Source organism: Numenius arquata, chromosome 16 (assembly GCF_964106895.1).
Source record: "Numenius arquata chromosome 16, bNumArq3.hap1.1, whole genome shotgun sequence".
Classification (NCBI taxonomy): Eukaryota; Metazoa; Chordata; class Aves; order Charadriiformes; family Scolopacidae; genus Numenius; species Numenius arquata.
In genome coordinates, this window is record NC_133591.1 from 5,153,343 (window position 1) to 5,173,507 (window position 20,165).

Genomic DNA, 20,165 nt, shown 5'->3' on the forward strand with positions numbered 1-20,165 from the left:
CCGGTCAGGCAGCTGCAGTCATACGTCAAATACTTTAGACAGGGGCTTTTATCTTTGTGGTGCCTCGGGCCCTCTCTGCTTTCAAATGTGAGTGATTCAAAGCACTGTCTGTGAGCTGCACAACGAGCTGCTCCTTTTTGCTGGCATCCAAGCAATAAAAATAGTTCATACTTGGTTTCCCAAAGTAGTATTGCAAATAAATAAGTATGAAAAGAGACTGCAGGAAAACATATAGCAATCTGTCAAAATGCTACGAGGCTTATGTTTGTAGGGAGGCCAGTTTGGAGAAGGCTAATGGTTAGAAAATGAGTTTTTAATCTGATGATAAAATGCAGTACAGCAGTCCTGTCACTGTTCCAAGAACACAGCTGATGCCCAGAATGTACATGGTAAACAACTTTAAAGATGGTTGAATTTGCCGAGATGAAGGGAGGTAAAACTGATACAAAAAGTTGTCTGTCTCTTGCACCTGTCTTGTTTACTTTTTTGCACTTCTAACCATTAACTGTTTCCCTAATCTCTGCTAATTACATCCTTAATTACATTAATATGCATTTTCAAATCTTAGCAGGAGAGCCTAAATTTTATAGCCTTGAAGCAGTGTTTTGCAGAGCCACCGTCGAGTTCTAGGGACTCAGAGCACACTGTTCTCCTCTCCCAGACGTGAGGCTAACCTTACGCTGTACTTTAGGGCTAAAGTACAGTGGTAGCTTTATTACGTTGTACTTTACCCTTTGCCTACACATTAATCTGTGTAGTTTAATGACTTCTTCAAAGCTTTCCTACTGCTTCCCAGAACAAGCTGCATAACTTGGAAAAGGGACATTGTTAGGTCACTTCGGGGCCAAACTTGCAATATAACGCCTTGCTTAGACAAACACCCTGAAAGTTCTTCAGAACTTGAGCTCAGACTCTGCAGTGTGGGACTTGAAAGGAAAAATGACAAGTGAGGGAGACTCGGCTGTTGCCAGTAGCCAGGCAGAGAAAGGCAAAAGCTCTCTAAGCACATCTTAATTCTTTTCCACTGCCGTCTCCTGTAGGAAGGGCTGGCTTTGCTTATAAAGGGAGCTCTGCTGCACTCAGAGCTGAGCCGTAATCCAGGGGATTCCAGGCTTTAGGAACAAAGTAACCTGAGAGTGTCCCTTCAATACCCGAGCAGCCAGTTATCAAACTTAACATTCTTTCTTCTGTCACTGTTGATCTTAGTCTTGCTTGTGTAATGCTACTCGGCATTCATCCTTTCATTAACTGATGCCTTTTCTTTCTTTCCTTTTCAGCAATACTGGAGTAATCGCTTCCTAAACAATTTTGCAGAAATGTAAGGTTGTTTTGTTGCGTGCATGTGTTTTTAGCAACACATCTACCAAAATTTCTGCATGTATCATGTGTAAAGATTCTTTGCTTTCCCTAAAACAAAACTCATTGTGTTCTCTGTGGAAGAAATGTGTGGTACCATTAGGACTTCATTATACAGATGTACAAACGTGCAATATAGCTTACCGAACGGGAAACTCTCTCCAGAGAAGTGTGGGTTCTGTGCTGCATGGAGAAGAGTTTGTCTGTCCTTGAACAAGAACCGCGGAGCTGTCAGCCAATTTTTCCATATTCCTGTATGTAAAATGTACAATATCAAAATGAATGCATGCCTTCGGTTGTAGACAAATCTTTCTCTGTATTGTATCATCCAAACATACTACTCTATAACAGCTTCTGTACAATGCTACCCTATTTATAAAATCCATTGATGAGATTACAGATGAATGTTAAACCGTAAGCCTCCAGCTCATAACTTTGGGGTTTTTTTTATCATGTGTGCAAATCAACCTGTTTTGCACTGTAATGTAACTTATTTAAATCTACAGCAGTAAGACAGATTGTTGGTGCAATACAAAAAAATCTTGTGATGCATTTACCTAAAAAAGCAACAACCGACTTAGCCAGTTACCACGACTGCATGTGTGACCTTTAGAAGTTGTAAATAAGATCAATTGTCTATTTCCATGCTGACAGTAAGAAGCATCACACCTAGTTTCATTTGTATCAGGTAAATAAATTTATTCTACAATACGTACTTTGCGTGTTATTTGATGCACTTTGTTTTCTGCAGGTACATGCGTACATACTTCAGCGCTCTCTTATATTAATGCCAGGATGACACTTACTAGCACCAACACCATTGCAGTCTTTCCTCCTAGAACTATGCAGATGCCAGCCGCTCCTCCGGCAGCATTGACCTCCTCGCTGGTGTGATCTCCTCTCTCCAGGGGCTTTTGTGTGTGTTTAAGGGACACTGTCAAGTACTTTGATCACTCGATTTTTTTAAAATGCTCCATTGTTTGTAAAATCCCTCTGAGAAACTTAAAAATAAACATTTCTTTCCCAACTACATTCTTTTTTTTTTTTTTCTTTTGGTTTTTTTTGGTCCTTTTCTACTTTGTAAATTGCTGCAGCCTGAAGTAGCTGCTGGTCTCTTCCCCCCCTGCACAGGAAGGTTCACCAGGTGTGTGGTAGCCTCACTTACTGGTTATTCCATTCCCCAAACCCTTTCCCGCAGCGCGGGAGTCTGTGTTAAGCGTTGGGCAGGACTAAAGCACTCCAAGGGGAAAAGCTGGATTTTCCAAGTGTCCCGTAACGTTCTGCTCCAAAGCTCATAAAACTAAGTTTTGTTTGGAGTAAGAGGAGGGGGAGCCACTCTTAAATGCGCAACTTCAGCCAACTTGGGTAACGTGTTTTGAATTAAATGTTACGCCTCTTAACCTCCAGCCCCCAATACCAGCACAGCGCTGGCCAACAGCGTTATCCAAATGAGGTGCCATGTCTGAGACCCTTCAAACGCAACAGCGTGAGGTTTAAAAATACTGGGGTTGGATTCCGTTATCCGGCTGAACCGTCGGGCGGTGGAGGATGTGTTAATGCACGGGGCTGAGCTGCTGGTGGCCGCTTCCTACTATGGAATTGTTGTTCTCCGCTCCCGACCTCCTGGCTGAGGCTGTTGAGGCCCAGTTCAGCACTCGCCGTTATCTGCAACTGCAGCTCTTCCCCACGGATTATTTATAGCCTGTCCTCAGCTGGCACCAACACCGCTGTCACCGGCAGCAGCTCTGTCACCAGCAGCCCGTCCCGCTGCTCCAGAAGGCAGTGGCAGGTGGCCCCTTAGCGCTTCACACAGACGCCTCAGCTCAATGATGGAAGTCATTTGTCCAGAACACAGTGGAAGAAACTGTCCCATTAGCACCTCTTCCCCCGCCATAACCTCTGGCCTTGCTTTAATTAGGAAGCAATGAGAGGAGAAACGAGGCTCACTGCTAAAAGTTTCTCAGACCTACACCCTCGCGTGTTGTACCCACACGGCTGTGAGTGACTTCAGCTGACCTGCTGCCCCTTTTTTTCAACTTGCAGAAACACACGTCACCAGCGCCGGTCCCAAACGTAAGGATTAGCGATGAGGAGAAGTAATTATTCAGAAAACAGCTCCGGCTCCGTCCGCGTTGCTGCCACAGCGAGCTACGTTCCACGGATGGTTTCAGCATCTCTGCAGTCAGACAGCAGCTCGCTGGTGAGCAAACTGAGACCAAACTCTTCACTTATTTTTAAACTTTTTTTTTTTTTTTTTTTAAAGTTATGATCTGCAAGATTAACTCATAACTAGTCATCCAAATTAACTGCAAGGAGCGCTTTGGAGTACAGCCATACGAAGAAAACGTGATGCTCAGTGGGTTGGTAGGTTCTTGAGTGCAGGGGTATGTGGTAAGAGATGCTGAGATAAACAGCTTCATCTTCCCCCTCCTCCTCCTCCTCCGACTGCAAACCCCTGGCTCTAAAGCGTTGAATGGATGAGACCACGCTGAGCCACAGAGGAGGAAAACGGTTCCCCCTAGTTCAAGTTATTAGTCATTATAGATATATTACATCACACGCTAAAAAGAGAGGACAGAAAATAGCCCTGTTTTTACATTGAGGTGAATTTGTGTGTGATCAGAACCCACCTCCACCCCCAGGAGGGTGGGCGAGAAGGGAGAAAAGCCTCTGGGGGAGGAGACAGCAAATGGGCTTTGCGACCTCAGCTAGGAAAGAGCCACAGCAAAGTCACAGGACTGCAGAAGACAGACCAGGAGCCCCCCCTCTGCTCACTCTGAAGAGCTCCGAGCACCTGAAACAAACTCCTAAAATATTTCATCCCAACATTTTAAGCACGTGGAAGTGCAGAGGAGCCTTCGGACATCAGCTGAGCAGGCTCAGGGTATCTGTCTCATCAGGTCAAGTCCCTGCCATTTGTGTAAATGGAGACAGTGGGAACTGAATCCGTAAGGATTATTCCCTTATAACTGAATCGATAAGGGTTATTCCCTTCCCCTCCTGGAGTGGCTGGTGGGAAACGTGCAGTGTGATGGGAACACCTGGACACTTCCATTTGAATTAGCACTCTGGGGGCAGCACCAGCTTGCACATAAGCCAGACACAGGATTTTGCTGACATCGCCACCATTAAGAGGTAAAATCCACCGGTCTGGCTCTCCAGGCGTGGCAAAGGAAAGGACTTTTTGGCTGATTTGACACATGTAGGTTCAGGAGCTCAAGGAAAGCGGGTGAGAGCAGGGACCTTCCAGCACAGGCGGCGTGAGCTGCCCTTCACACGGCGCTCAACCCAAAGGGATTGTCCGTGTCCCTGCAGATTTGGTGACTGAGCAGTGGTCAGCCTCCAAAAACCACTTGGTGCGTCCCATTCCGCCTCTCTTTGAGACAGAGGGGATACCACAATTAACCAAAATAAAGTCAGAAACAACACCAACCCCCCCAAAACCCGATAAGCACAGGCTGCTACAAACCCTCTGCTATTTATGCAGGTGGCAGAGTCAGTTTTTCCTACCGAGGCCGGTGAGGAACCCTGCTTTGCTGCTGGGCTAAGATAACATCAGCGGCTCACAACAATCAAGCTGCAACCAGCTCCTGCCTCCGTAACGAGTCACGCAGCTCCAGCGCACCCCGGTTGCAAAACACCCAGCCTTTTGATCTTGGGTTCGCTGTGGCCCCGCACGCAGCGAGGCAGGACACCCCAGACAGAAGCGGTGACTTAAAAGAAGCTTCCCTTGTCACTGCCCTTCACTACGACTTAAGCACGAACGCAGACCTCCAGTTTAGGAACAAGACCGACCTGCAGGAGGCAAACCAGGGGAAGGAAAGCTCCCACCATCCCATAACTCATCAAACGTTTGTCCTCTCCCTTTCTGGAAGAACAATCTTGCTGTCCACAGCTGGGCTGACTCAGGGCTGCCAAGCCAACAATGATTCATGGTGGAGCTCCTCAGCTTCCAGGGATTCCGGCCAAATACTCACCATCACACCATGCTGCAACCAGCAATTCCAGTCCTGTTTTGCTGTGGACACAGTTCACCTCTGGCTACAAGTTACGGGTACCAAATCCTGTACCATTACAAAATCTAAGCCTCTGGTTTGCGGGCACTGTCAGCTTCTCGGGACATCCCACAGAGGGGCTCTATATCTTCAGAGAACTGAGAGCAGGAGAACCCAAGGCGCAGCCACCCACCCGTGCTCACAAACCAGCCGTCAGGTACGGGAAATTTCAGCCTCAGGCAGAGAGCACAGACTCACCATGGGCTGCTTTCCAAACCCCACGCTGCTCCTGCTCACAGCTCCCAAACCTCTCCTAGATCCAAAAAAAAAAAAAAAAAAAAAATCCAGAAGGAAATTGCTATAGCATTGACTCAATCTCCACGCCGTCAGACGAGGCACTCGAACCACAGGTGGCCTGTCAGAAACCAAAGCCAAGTTTCCAAAGCACCCAAAACCTGCTTTAACAAGTCCTCCCAGAGTTGCAGAACCTCCCCGAGCAGCACTACTGGCATTTCTACCCACATCCCAGCATTGTCTCAACCAGATTCCGCAATAAAACAGCAAAAAGCTGTATGTGACGTGCCAAAACGAGCCTGAGGAATGAATGCGCATGATGCGCAGCACCAGATCTACATCAGCACATGTAACTAAACCAGAGCAAGGCTTGTGTTGCTGGTGGCTGGCTACCGCAGCGGGGAACCGGGCACTCGTTCCCTTAGTTCAGGTTGAAGGACAGAGCAAATAAAGGTGTTGAAGTGAAATCCAAGCACCTAAAACTGAAGTCTGGAATTCCTTTCTCCAGTTGATGCTGGCCCCGGATCACAGATTTCCTAGGTTACGTCTCTCTCCTTCTTGCAAATTGTTCTAACTCCTGAAGTTGCTTTTCTGCATCTACTCAAAGCTGCCATGGTAGGACCAGCTCAGCATTTAGCTCTTCCCTACATCTTAATTGAGTTCCATGTGCTCATTAGGGAGGTCTCTACCTAAAACAGAAGGGCTTTTATCCAACAGATGTACTTTGAAAGACTGACAACACCCAACCTTTCACAAAACGGAGCTGCTGACGCTCTGATCTTAAAGCCTAATGGGATTAAGAGCTCCCCTCACCAGCTGCACGGCAGGCGTTGGGCTTTGAAGTCATCACCAAGACACTTCCATCTCGGTGAAAGCCCCCCTGGCAGCATCCCACCGAGCTGCTCGGTTCCTCTTTCACCCAGCACTAACAGCCCGATGGGAAGGAGACCCTCACTGAGCTGGCTCTGGGCCTAGACTGGGGTTAGGAATGGGGGGCTTTGCCCTCCCCTTGGGGCAGGGGAGAAGAACGGCCAAGTCCTGCCTGGGACAGGCACTGCTTCCCTCCGTGCCGTGGCTGCATGCCCAGCAGCCCTGTTTCCTACCCAAGGAATCCCCGGAGCAAGTTGTAAACGTCTCTACACCTATTTAAGGCCAGATGATGGATGTTCTTTCTTCCACCATGTAAAGCCTCTGAATTTACATCAGGGATGGTAAATCATAGCACAAAAGGAGATGAAACCCATCTATTTCCTAATCACCCTTTTCAGACAGCAGAGGCGGCAGGAACGAAAGCAGAAATCAAAGCACAGCACAGGAAGGGTTAAATCCCTTTTGAAAAAACTCAGATATTTCCAGGGCTGGAGCATTAATGGGTGGAAGGTCCTTAAAACTTCTCAGAGGCCAATATTTCCATAAGGGACATAAACGCTTGACACCGCCAGCCTTATCGAATTGGCCGAGTTTCAGCGCGACATTATCCTCTGCAGAACAGACACCGAAAGGTTAGCTGGAGACATCACCTCCTCTCCTACCTATTAAAAGCTGTCCTGGTGAGCCAAGGAAAGGCTAAAGCCTGTCTCCGCACCATGTTCCTCCTCTTGTAACAGCCAGCAGCAACGCCGGAATCCAGCAGCTACCCAGGCCAGACAGATCTCAGGCTAATACAAGAATTATTGGGGTTTTTTTTCCAGAGTAATGCCAAATTTGCCTGCGCTAGTTAAACAGATTCCTGCACTCCAGGCCACACGGGACAACCAGACCGACAGAGACAATTCAATCCATACGAACATTGCCCCCGTCTCGCCTTCACGATGGATCTCAGCAGGAAAACCAGAAACAGGTTACGCCGTCGTCCCGCTCCGGCACCGACTAACCGGGACCCCCTCGGGTTTTACAAGGCAAAAAAGCTGCTCGGTCACAGATCACAGCTTTTTACTGGCTTCCTGACAGACAAACATTAACCTCAAGAACCATATGGCCGGCAGCTCGCACCCAGCAGCCTGAGGAAGATGCGTTTGCACAGATCGCGTCTGATCCACTGATGTCATCACGCTTAAGTTTCCTGGAAAACTGTTTAGTATTCCAAGAGGATGAAGCCAAGTTACCAGCTTGAGCTCCTCAAACCATACTGCACGTCAAGGAATAACGCAATATATTATACAGTAAACGTTAGGAAAAAAGCAGGACCAACAAAAATTCCAGGAATTTTTAAATAGTTAAATAGTTCAGGGAAAGAGCTGGCATCTTAACGGCCTTTTTAAAGCAAAGCACGGGGCAACGCGCTGACTCTCCAGCACAAGCCTTTTGTGCTGCCAGGTCAACCCCAGTTCTTGGATCATCTGCCAATGTAAGTAGCTCGCTTCTGCCAACAGCTAAAACTCTCCCAGCACAGGGAGCCCAACCGGGAGCTGTTCCAAATCACCGAGCCCCCCATTAGCTGGGCAGCGTGCTGCTGCTGCCCGTCCAGCCGCTTTGATGTAATTGGACTTTTTGTTCTCTGTAAATATTTAAGAAATTTATATCAAGTCCAAGTCTCAGGATGTGGGATTTCTTTTCTCCCCTTTGTCCTCTAGACAGGGCTCTGGAGCTCACAGCTGAAAAAAAGGTAGCTGAAGCGTCCACAGGCAGACGGTCCAAATGCGACGCCAGTGTTCCCTGCCACACCACGCGCTGGGCAAACACACCGCGGGCAGGACACGGCGCAGGGCAGGCAGCTCAGTAGATGGCATCTTCTGTCCTTTAAGAAATGATACTGTGAATGGCCAGATACGGAAAATTCAGTCCCTTTTAAAATTCATAAGTCAGGATTTGTACTGCTCTTCTTAGAGCCCCAAACCATCACTCATTTGCATGCGTCGGTGTTTTGGCGGGATGATAAAGAAGCAAAAGGAATCCGATCCCCAAACTTACAAAGTCCTTGGCCTCTCCGGGGAAGCTATTTGAAATGGAGCCTTTTACAGTGTAAACATGTGTCTGTGACCCACCGCAGCAGAGGTTTCCCCGGCACATTCCATACGCAGCATTACACAACCACCAGGGGTCACAAATAAGCGCAAGGCTCAAGACCGTAAGAGAAAACACAGATTACTCTGTTTTGTTATCAGCAGCAGCAATAGACACAAACTAGTCAAATGGCTTTGCTTAATATATAAATTGTTACCTTGAAGCCCCCTATGCGAACATTTTACTTTTCCCCCAAGCTGTGTTTGCATCAGAATCACTTTTTTTTTTTTATATATATTTTTTTTTTTTTTTTCACCCAAATACCCAGCCCTAGGCATCTCCCTGCCTCCTCTTGGCCAGCTTCCCAATGACATCTCAGCCAGCCTGCCGGTCGGAGGAACGCAGTAGGAATTGCAGCAGTAGCCCCATTCTCCCCCCCACTTTCCAGGCCAGTGTTCCTCCTGCCCTGTTACCATTCCCCCCCCTCCAGTCACTGGAGCGACACAAACACATTAATTGTCACCAAAGCCTTAGGCCAGGGCTCCAGCAATTCAACCACAGCTTTACAGTTCTTGCCCTCTCCTCCTTAAATCAGCCAACCTTTTACAGGGCTACAAAGTGAACAGATAAAGGATTTTAAAAAAAAAAAAAAAAAAAAAAAAAATTAAATAAAAGCAGCAAAAAGGCTTGCAGAGTTAAAAAGGAAAAGAAGGATGGGAGAGGAACGGGAATATTTTTGAGGTAGGTTCAGGCATCCGCTCACAGGATTGCTTTTCGAACTGTCACCCTGGCAGTACAGGAATATAATGGGAAGGGGAATAATTTTCGAGGCCCACAATAAATCCTTTCAATGAAGAAACTACAGCAAAATTGACTGCAACACACCTGAGTTTTGCTGGGTACTACATAAAATTGTATCAATTTACTGATGGGCAGTACTGAATACACACTATCCAGAATAGGCTACTTCAAGCTATTTAGTTTGAAATCACTGGTTCATACTGAGTTTAAGCCCAGGTAAGGCCCCTACAATTAAGATGGCTGGAGACTGCACTGATTTAGATCTGTTTTTTTTTTTTTTTTTAAGAGATTTGGTTATGGTATATTTGTGTAACTTGGAATTACAGTGGAAGACACAGCCTTTGAGATTTCTTTACAGCTGAGATCTAAGTGAGGAAATAAGGTTTGCTGAGTAAGAAATACTCCCTGCTTCTGCCCTGGATGCATCAGTTTCCACATCACTGAGCTCCTGAAAAGCAAGGAGGGAAGAAGCACCAGAGACAGGCCTAACGAGGAAGACAGTTACTGAAAGAAAAAAATCAGAGTCCTAGTTAATCAAAAATCTCTCTATAATTAGTAACAGAAAAGCACCTCAGTTAGACAGAAAACATTTATACTGGCCAGCTGTCCTCGGTCTCTTCTGTTATCTCTGCTTCACAATTCTTAGATTCTGGAAGTCAGAATTAGAAATACTGCCAATATTTCAGGTGTTATCAGCACATTACAGAATAAAGCACGGGCAAATCGCTTGCTCCAGACGATGCGTTACTCACATAATTCCCAGCCACACCACGAACACGTGCTGCTTTTAGACTCTGGTAAATCAAGTCTTTGTCTTTTAGCCCTTACCCAAGTCTATACAAGGTTTGAAGAAATTCTGTCCCTTTGCATGTCTTCTGTGTCACAAAGTAGGAAGGAATAAAAACTTACTAATGACATTTGTGATTTCAAGTCAAAGATTTCAAGCAAGCAGGGGCACTCCATCCTTACCCAGCCCCAGAGACTTGCCCTTGCTGACGCGCCCGTGCTGGGTGATACAACGGGACGGCAACTGCTTTCTGGCCTCACTCGCCCATTGCTTCGCTTGGGGAATTTACACCACGGGTCTGACACAGGCTGAACTGCAGGTTTGGGCTTTATCGTCTTTTCTTCTGGGGTGCACAGCACATGATTCAGGGATGGAATGAGGTCAGCTGCTTATTACGGGCTAATTGTCATATTCCCTGAACTAGAATACCAGTAACTGAATTTGAGAGTACAAGATCTCTGCAAAACTAGAGATCACATTCTAAAACTAGAGCACTAATGCAGGCTCATTAATAGGCAAGAAGAATCCCTCTAGAATTCTGAAGCTAGTGCTAAATATATCTATCTATATAATCTAAAACGCACATGACATATATGGCATCTTAAACTTCCTTATTCTGTACAACTATCAGCAAAGACTATACCCCCACTATATAACCCAAATCCTTCAGGTACTTACAGATATATTATTTGCAGGATCTGATAGAACTTTTCACTTTCAATAAGGAGCCAAGTTCTCAGAAAAGCAAAGCACCGAGGACACAATTCTATTGGCAGCTGTCTTAAGGTGTTCTTAGATGTACCTGGACTTGTTTGCTAAAGCCACACATAGCACTCTGATGTTTTCTTTACAGCACACTCATCTTGAAGTGGTTTTAGTTTCCCATCTGTTCTAAAAGGAGATATCATCAGGTTATCTACAAACATACTGCAGAATGGTTTTAGTAAAACTGCGGTTCTCCGATTTCCTGTTCTATTTAAATGTTTCAGAGAAATGTGTAAGGCCAGTGGTTTCCACCTGTGATTAACGACCTGTTTAAAGGACTCATTAGAATAAAATGGCTGAGCAGCTCGCAAAATATACATCACATACGTCATATACTTATCAAAATCAAATGCATCCTTTCTTTAGTTTAATAGCATCAAGAACTCCATTCTTTCATCCACCACAGAGGTTAAGAATACAACTAGAAAGCTAATGAAGCCACCCAGCCTTCAGATGCAGAACACAATCTGATGAATGCTCAAGTGTGAGAAGAAAACAAAGCAGGTTTCTTTGAAAAGAGATGCTTTGAATTTGCTAGTACATGCATTTTTCTTTCTATTATGAAAGACATGCAACGAGCTGAAATCTACTCACTGCATCACACGGTATTGATATAAACAGATTCTTCATAAAAGAAGAACAGGATCAGGCCTCTCATCCACCAGAATGCAATTAACAAAATGTTTGCTCCAATGGAAATACAGCCATTCGGTGTATTTGCTTCATGAGAGAGCAGCAACAGCCTCTGCCAGTTCAATCACCAAGACAGCAGCACATGCTTTTCTGTTCTTCCCATATAGTCTTCAAATAACCGTAACTCAATTTGATGTTTTGGAAAGTCTAAAGCCCACAAAATTCCAGAGAGAACAGATACTCAGCTGTTGTCTTTTTTAAAAATAGATAAATTATTAGACTCCTCCTTTGTAAGATGTGACATACCGAAATATTTCCAAAATAAGACTCCAATTGAAGTAATCTGCCTATTCTTCTTGTTGTGCGTTTTCCTATTTGATACAATGCCCATCACGGAGAGATATTTCACCCTTACCTGCATTATACATCTACAGCTGGGGGGAAGCTTGTTTTCCACATCATGTATTTCTATCAAACAGCCATTTTCCCTCCAACTGATACTCAAAACTCTTGTTTAGCTTTGTAGAAAAAGTCTGTGTGCTCCAGCATACTTGTGGTAACAGAATAAATATAAAAGGAATTAAATTGCCAATATAAAGACAAAAATACATGTTTTAGTAAAGAGTAAGGAAATCAGAACTGCAAGAAAAATAAGAGCAAGTAGTAATTCCTCCTCCCACGCATCAAGCCCACAGAACTGAAACGGTTTCTAGATTACACAAAGAAGCTCAGCCTTGAAATGCTGATGTTGCGAATTTGTACATGAATCTTTGCTTCAAAAGGTGAGAGAAAAAATGAATTCAAATATTACTTGATGAAACATGAAGTATATAAACATGGCAAAACCAAGACAATATGTGTATTTGCATAATTTAACATTTCTACAGCAATGCAAGTGAAGAGGGATGAATTCTTTTTATATCATTTTAAATGTCAGTGCTGTATACAGAATGCGAAGTGCTTTGAGTCACCACTGTAAAACCTCTTAGTAACATACTGAAATAAAACTAAACTGCATTTAAAAATAAATGTTCATGTACAGACTAAGTGATTACAGGGGTTAGTAAGGATTGGGGAAATGACTGTAATTCTCCAACACTGGCTCAATTCCGTACACATAGAAATCAGTCAGCTACAAAAGTGTCCGCAAGTCCGAGTTGCCCAGCGTCCCAAACTTCTCCTTTACAGCACGTGTAATGCCTCATAAAAAGACAAATTAATTCAATAAACCCAGCAAGAAAAAAGTTCTGCTTTCAGCACAGCCAAGCAGCTCCTCCAGACTTCAACAGGAACGTGAGCCCAAACGGCAGCACACAAACAAGAGAGTGAGACCTTTTCCACAAAGGAGTACAAACCACTGTATTTACAAATCGATCGAGCACACTTAGCCCTGGACAGAATGTAGACATTGTTTTCATCATAAACACCAGGCTTATTACACACTTCAGATTCTAATGCTTCTAGTTTTAGCAGGAATTTTTTGAAAGGCAAGTTGCAAATAACCTCCAGTACAGTTAGTCCCTTACACTTAATAAATAAGAAGCATCAAGAATCTTCATGGTATTGAGATGCATAGAACTATTAAATGGTTTCAGAGTATATTTAAGGAGAAAAAAAAAAAGAAAAAAAACAGGTTTTTTTTTCTGTTACTGCAGAAACCCGAGTTTATGTTCTTCAAGAAAGGATGGCCCTGGTGGTGTATGTTCAAGTGCCAAAACAAGCAGCGTGACGAGAGGCCATTACTGCATGCCAAACCACTGCTCCTGATCTGCCCACTGCGCTGCTTCACTGTCACTGCCTTCCAAGTCCCCCTCTTCTCCACTTCCCTCCATATCGTCCACATCTTCTTCCTGGGTTGCATCGGTTGGACTTTCCTCTTTTTCCATTTTCTGCATTCCTTCTAGTGACTTCTGATCATTTGGATCCAAACTGAGGAAAGTAAAAAGAGAAAGCGTTGTCCTAAAACATTTTTCCCCTTGTATTTGTGACATTATTGTAAAAAGAAAGAAATAAATTAAATAAAACCTCATTTTTTGTCTGCACTTCCTGTTTTATCATCATCAAGAAGTTCAATTTAGTAGATGATGCAACTTCACCTCAGGCTGACTGTAACACTGAGTATTAAATCTTTTATATAAAACAATTTTGATCCCCAAGAATGCGCTTACCACACTATTCTGGACAATACTAATTACAGAATAACATGAAAAACAGTAAAAGCTTAAATGACTATGACTAAATATATTATATGCAAGGAAAAACCAGCTGACCCACTTATGCTATATAAGCTTAGAGTGGACATAATGTCCTAGATTTAAGATAAATTTAACTTGTTGAAATCAAAACATGGTAACATTAAAATGGTAACACCCTAAAAATAACATTAAGTTTATGTTAAATTGAATCACACTATGAAAATTTACTTAATAGCTCACTGATACCTTCTCATCTAAAGGAATGGATCTTAAGGTGCCTGACTATATAGTAATTAATAACTATAAATAAATCCATGCCTTAATCCTTTCATTAGCGAAGGAACTGCACACCTAGTGACATGCTCTGCATTAACGCAGTCCCTAAATTTTGCACTTCTCAGTTCAAAGCCTTATGACCAACTAATTCATTAACAGGACGCCACTTGTAGGTTTCTGTGTGTTTTAAGGGACAATGATATAAAGCTACCTCTGATGCACGTCCCAATCAATCAGTGGCTCAACTTTTTACTTAGACAAGTTGATTACTGGTTCTCGTAAATTATACTGCAATGTCAGAGTCTCTGCTTTACCTCAGGGCAATACTGTACTGGTCCATCGCTTCCTGATACTCATTGACAGCTACAAGGAAGTCTCCCAGTATTCGGTGCAGAACGCAGTCACTCTGATTAGCCAGTGCGTTCCTCAGCAAAGCAATTCCGTCTTCATACTTCTGTTCTCTACCTGTTTGTATGCAAAACTACAGTTTTAATTAATAGTTTAGATAAATCTATAAAAAGTCAGAGCGTACACAAAGAGCCATCATAACACAAGATATTGCTTCCTTCAAAACCGTCAGGATGGGGGACAGTGGTGATATATGCAAGATTAACTCTAAACAATGGCTTTTTATTGCAGTAACTGCTACACTCAGGATTTTGTATACTTTGAAATCAAAACATTTTGTTTGCAATTGTTTTAAGTGCTGGTGTAATATCAGTTGCTAAATGCAATTAATTCCTGTGATTTTTCCTTTAGGATAGAACTGATAAATGCCTGGGCTGTAACATCAACTGTTCCATTCTTCGCATTGATGAGGCTGCAGAACACTCTTCCACGTAAAACAGTATGCTTTAAATAAGTTGACATGGGAACAAAAAAGGAACTTACTAAGAAGTTCTGCTTTCTTTACCACAGCTTTAATGTAATCAGGTCTTTGCGTTAGCGCTTTGTCCAATAACGTTTTTGCTTTTTCCTGCGTGACTGGGTCTTCGAGACAGACCGTTGCCAACAGAGTGAGTGTCTGTGCATTTGCTCCCAGAGTTTTATACACATTATTTGCCATAACCATGGCTTCGCGGATACTGCTGGATGCCAGGTAACATTCGATGAGACCTGATGATATAAAAAGGAGAACGTTTCAGCTTCCGAGTCAGCACTACGAAAACACTTGCGCGTTCTCAACTATTTTGCACTTAGCAGCACTCGGACTCCGAACACCTGACGCTCCAATAAGCAAAGACAAATTGCAAATTGAGAACGCGACTCTATACCCAACAGTTTTAAAAAGGTATCGAAGAAACTTGCAGATAAGGAAACTTGGACACAAATATTAAAATGGCACACAGTTCTACACAGAAGCTTCACTTCACTCACCTTCATAGCAATCCAGCCTGCAAGGTGCGAGACGTATTGCTTCACGGAAGTGTATAATTGCTTCCTGTACTCGGCCCATATTCCTAAGAGCGGCTCCTTTCAGCAGGAGAGCTTGAACACTGTTACTGTTAAGCTGGATTGCTTTGGCTCCTAAATATAAGGCACGAGAGTATCGTTTACTGTAGAAACTATGACACCTATGGAAAGACAAGATGGATTGTAAACATGTACTGCCTGCGGTGCTTGTACACATTCATAGAGGTTTAAAAGCAGAAAGAAGAAGAAAAAATTACAGGCAACTGTTGAACTTCTTGCATTTGAAGTCAAGAATATGTATCCCGGAAGAAACTCTCTTCAGGAGTTAAAAAAAAAAAAGCAGTATGTATATTAATTGTAATAGCTATTCAATGTATCATTATTAATGCACAGGTGCAGTAACTCAAATAGATTTAAACATACAGAAAATAACCAAAATACACATTTATGGATAACCAATTTAAGTTACCCCAAGAACATAACAGGCAGGCGAGAAAAGCACCTTCTGAAGAAAAAAGCTGAATCCACTGCATCAACTGTAACCCACTGCATGCAGCAAATCAAGAGCTGAGGTAAGGAAAGGAAAGAAAACAACTTACCCAGATACCACCCAGGGTTCTGCATGTTGATCAGAAATATTGAACAGACGGCAGCCCAAGTTCTCCACATCCTCTAGTCGACCTTCACGTGCCAATAAATAACCATATACATCCATTCCTAAAATGAAACGTTTGAAGATCAACCATCAAGAAATGGAAAGTTCATTCACAGCAAGAGAAACAAAAACAAAACCCCAAACACCTATTTTAAACTGTGCAACTACAAGTAACTGCTCAAGATACACAGCTTCGGAACGTAAATTCTGACTTGAAAGTCAGGTACAACAACACACAATACTCCACTGCACGCTTGACCGCGTGCAGCTGCCACTCTGATGTTACTCACCACATCATTACACCAGGTAAACTTTCTTTTAGGATTTACTCACCTTTTATTAGGTAAGGATCCAGCATTTGTGCTTGTTCAAATTTTAGAATAGAGTTTTTATTATCTCCAGCTCTGAAATACAGGTCTGCTAAGCTCCCCAGTAAGTCTACATTGTCCCTCAGCAATGACTTTTTCTCTAAAGAGCTTTAAGATAAAAAAAAAAGCAAGTGTTATTTATACAATGCCATTTTTAATGTAACTACATATAAATATTAATATACTATTTGATTACATCATACTCTTTGAACTCTTACCAAATGGTATTTATTGCTCTGGTGTTATCTCCAGTATGCACAAAAGCATATGCCTTGATCCACACCGAAAGCCAATCCAAGTTAGGAATACTCTGAATGACGTTGATTGTCATAGAGGCCACTTCCGCACCTTTCACCGACAGCGAGAGCAAGCCTATTCAGGACGGCACATACAGCAACTTCAGCCACCAGAAACTGCTTTTAATACAAATTAATTGTCTGAAGACCAGAAACTCCATCCCTTGACAAGCATAAACAAGCAGCTTGTTACAATGCTTTTTAAAATTTGTATAATGTAGGCATTACATATTACATGCAAATGTAAGACAGTTACCTAGTCTCAAGCATAATTCAAATTATAACACTGTTTACTACTGAAATAATAACAGTGTGCAGACACCTACCTAGTATGGCATCAAGTGCTAAAGGGCACTGTCTCAGCACTTCTTTGTAACTCGTAACAGACGAGCGTTCTTGGCCTGCTTTCTTGTATAGATTTGCCAACATCATATTGATCTACAAGCAACAGAAATGTTGGTAGAGTCAAATATGAGAAAGGAGAAAGGCTCACTAAGAAAGGTCACAAAAGCACACCTGCCTCCCTCCCTCCTGTTCTGGGCAGAAGACAAAGTTACCTGCTCTTCTTCTGAGATCACTGTAACCTTCCACAGAGTATAAAATCAAAATTGTTTCTTCTTTCTGAGTCTTACATTCTTTTGTATTTGCACAGTGCATCTCGAAGTCTCAGTGTTTTGCATATACAAAGTCAAAAGACTGGCAAGCGTTTATATATTTATATACGATGCCAAGAAGGACCCGCATGTATCCTTTACATTAGCCTTCTTTGAGTTCATCTCTCCACACCGGTATTCATGATAACACACAAAGAACTACAGAATGGATGATACAGACTCCAAGCCTTATGTATGGATATACACATACTTTATAAACTTTTATAACCAAAAAAATAGTGTTTCTTCATTCCTGTACACAAGGAACATTCTGTACCTTCTGTGTGCAGTACTGAAGAGTTAACCAGGTAATTCACGCAAATTAATAAAGATGCACACAAACATTTAACTCTTCTCACTTTTTAAAAAATTCTTTCTAACAAAGGGAATACAAATTTGTCTGCTTTTAAAGAAAAGAGGCCAGATAAACTAAGCTAATTTAAACATTAGGAAATGTTTCCAAATAACATTTAACTAATACAAAAGCAAATACCAAGACACAATGCCATTATACCTATAGGCTTCGTTCTTTTTGACCAAACACTGGCCTAGAGATTCAAGATATGCGGACCAAAGACTTGTGACAAAAGTCTGCCAAAACTGACCTTTGGGGTCCTCTGTCTGGAAGGAATCCCATCAAGAATAGCGATGGCATCTTTATCTTGCTTCAGCATTGTATAACATTCAGCCATTTTATATTTCACTTCAATTTCAGATGGTAAACACTGAAATAAAAAAACCAAACTTTAAAGTACAATGCTTTTAGTCATTTAGCTTTTTAGTCAAGTAGAAAATTTGAACAAGGTTCTCTCATTAAATGCTTACACTATGTTGAAAAAAATGCATGAACTACACATACAAAAAATTCTCATGTTCTAAGTTTTGCATTAGAAAACACCACACTGGAATTTTCAAAATGAAGTAGCCTTAAATGTCAGGTTTATTTGACATGATAAATCCACAATCTAATACCATAATATTGAGTCAGCAACATTAACTGAAAGGAAGAACATGATCATTTTACACAGCACATTAGTAAATTTTTAAATACCTGGCTTTGGGGAGTTGAAGCAGCATTCCCAGTAGAAGGTCTTACTTTTGAAGTTTTACTTAATGCTTTTTTCTGCTGCAAGGCCATTGTATACTTACTTACAGCATTTCTATATTCTTTATCATGGAAGAGAGAGTCTGCATGATATACAAGGAGCTGGTATTTCTGAGATGGTGAAAACAATTCCCTAGAATAAATGCAAACAGAAAGACCGAGATTAACTACGGATCCTTACGGATCCGTAGTTAATCGTAGCTTCGGTTTGTCTGGCTTGAACTTCCAACTGCTGTTCCTTCTTTACTGTATTGGAAGGGCCCTTGAGTAACAGGTACTATCTCCTCTCAAGTTATCTTGCCAATTTCTTTTATCTGTACACAAACAAACCTAACAGCCATTCCTGACACCTCATCAACAGCTTGGCCACTGTTATCATAACGGAGCAGCCCAATCCTCCTCATAACAATCCACGCGTTGTCAACCTCCACGAAAGCACATTTCATTTGAATGGACTCAAGCTTACAAGGAAACTCAGCTCCTTGTACAGCTATCCTGGTCCTAATCCACGTTTGTACGTTTTTTTGTGACACTTCCAGTATGTTTGCAGAACTGTTGAAGAGTTAGCGTTTCGGAATGGAATTCTGGCTTTAATTAGTTCCTCAAAGGCTACTCAAACCGCAAAATGATACCTTACAGAAAAGTCCTGAAAAATAAAGGGAATTACTTGAGTCACGGGAAGAACCTTGACCTACACAGGGCACCCCTGGAAAGAGAAAATCGCTCCGTGTCTGCCAGGACGCTCTTGTACCGGGTACCCCAGAGGATCCAGGCTGCGCAGCCCATAATGAACCCCGGACAGAGGCGGGTGAACAGGAGCCCGGCGGGAGGGACAGCTCGACAAGCGAGCCTGCCTCCTTCCCTGCTCATAATTCACCCGCTGACACCCTGCGAGCTCCCGCCTGGCCTCTCTCTCCCTCAGCACCACCGGCCCTGCCAGCCCGCCGCGCCCTCTCACGGGAGGGCCACTCACGGGTTATTGCCGCTCATCGTGAGGAGAAGCCCGCTGAGGAGCCGCACGTTAGAGTGGAGCCCGGCGGCCGCCATCTCTCGTACGTGCTCCACCACACTCATGCCGGCGGCGGGAAGGCGCAGAGCGGAGGGGACGGACGGCAAAGGGAAAGACAACGCCGCCACCCGCCGGCACTCCAAAATGGCGCCACCGCGGGGGCCTCGCACGCCGCCGCCGCTTGCAGGCGCCCTCGGCACTGCCTTCATGGCAGACGCGCGGCGCGGCAGGCGTACGAGAGGGCAGCCCCGGGTGGTGCGCGCCGCGCCAGGCCCCCGGCAGCCCCGCGCCTGCGCAGTGGCGGGGCGGGATGGGCGGAGGTTACTGCTGAGGGAGGTGGCTCGCCTCAGAGAGGCAACAAGCTTTTATAGAGGAATGGAGGGGTCTGTTCATGGTCCAGTATCGTTTTATGGAAGAGACATACGCTCCGTGTCTGCACAGGTCTTGAATCTTGCCCTTTTTCTCCTGGATGTGGCAGCTAAATGTGATGGAGGTATTGGAGATAATGAAGCTCCTGCCTATAAAAGTGGGTAACTAAGGAGAAAGACCCCTCAAAACCTAGATTTCTTCTGGGCCACAACCAGGGGAAATGCCTCACTAGGGCCATCCTTAACTGCAAGG

General features: G+C 43.6%; 2 protein-coding genes across 3 annotated transcripts in view; one reads left to right on the forward strand and one right to left on the reverse strand.

Annotated features, from left to right (window-relative positions):
• Positions 1–2,387, forward strand: part of ATP2A2 (ATPase sarcoplasmic/endoplasmic reticulum Ca2+ transporting 2) — a 49,417-nt gene extending 47,030 nt beyond the window's left edge. The window contains exon 21 of the mRNA XM_074159459.1: positions 1,278–2,387. Within this exon, the coding sequence (XP_074015560.1) occupies positions 1,278–1,291 (14 nt within the window). The 3' untranslated portion in view covers positions 1,292–2,387. The remainder of the gene's footprint in view (positions 1–1,277) is intronic.
• Positions 2,388–12,169: 9,782 nt separating this feature from the next.
• Positions 12,170–19,609, reverse strand: ANAPC7 (anaphase promoting complex subunit 7). Of its 2 annotated transcripts, XM_074159438.1 has the most exons (11): positions 19,509–19,609; positions 18,482–18,668; positions 18,036–18,155; positions 17,104–17,215; positions 16,700–16,853; positions 16,447–16,589; positions 16,058–16,175; positions 15,423–15,619; positions 14,937–15,161; positions 14,360–14,510; positions 12,170–13,503 (listed from the first exon to the last, which is right to left on the reverse strand). In XM_074159438.1, the coding sequence occupies exons 1-11, from the start codon at positions 19,607–19,609 to the stop codon at positions 13,314–13,316; spliced, it is 1,698 nt and encodes a 565-aa protein (XP_074015539.1). In that variant the 3' UTR covers positions 12,170–13,313. The 2 variants fall into 2 exon arrangements, with proteins under 2 accessions (XP_074015539.1, XP_074015540.1); XM_074159439.1 differs by lacking the exon at positions 14,937–15,161 and having other exon boundaries at positions 13,314–13,503.
• Positions 19,610–20,165: the final 556 nt, after the last annotated feature.

Excerpts from the sequence above, each read along its gene's own strand:
- ANAPC7 (XM_074159438.1), bottom strand. The coding sequence starts at position 19,609 with ATGAGTGTGGTGGAGCACGTACGAGAGATGGCGGCCGCCGGGCTCCAC. Across the intron at positions 16,854-17,103 it reads AGCACTTGATGCCATACTAG|GCTTGCTCTCGCTGTCGGTG; the intron begins GTAGGTGTCTGC and ends CGTCCTGAATAG. Across the intron at positions 15,620-16,057 it reads GAACCCTGGGTGGTATCTGG|GTGTCATAGTTTCTACAGTA; the intron begins GTAAGTTGTTTT and ends GTCTTTCCATAG.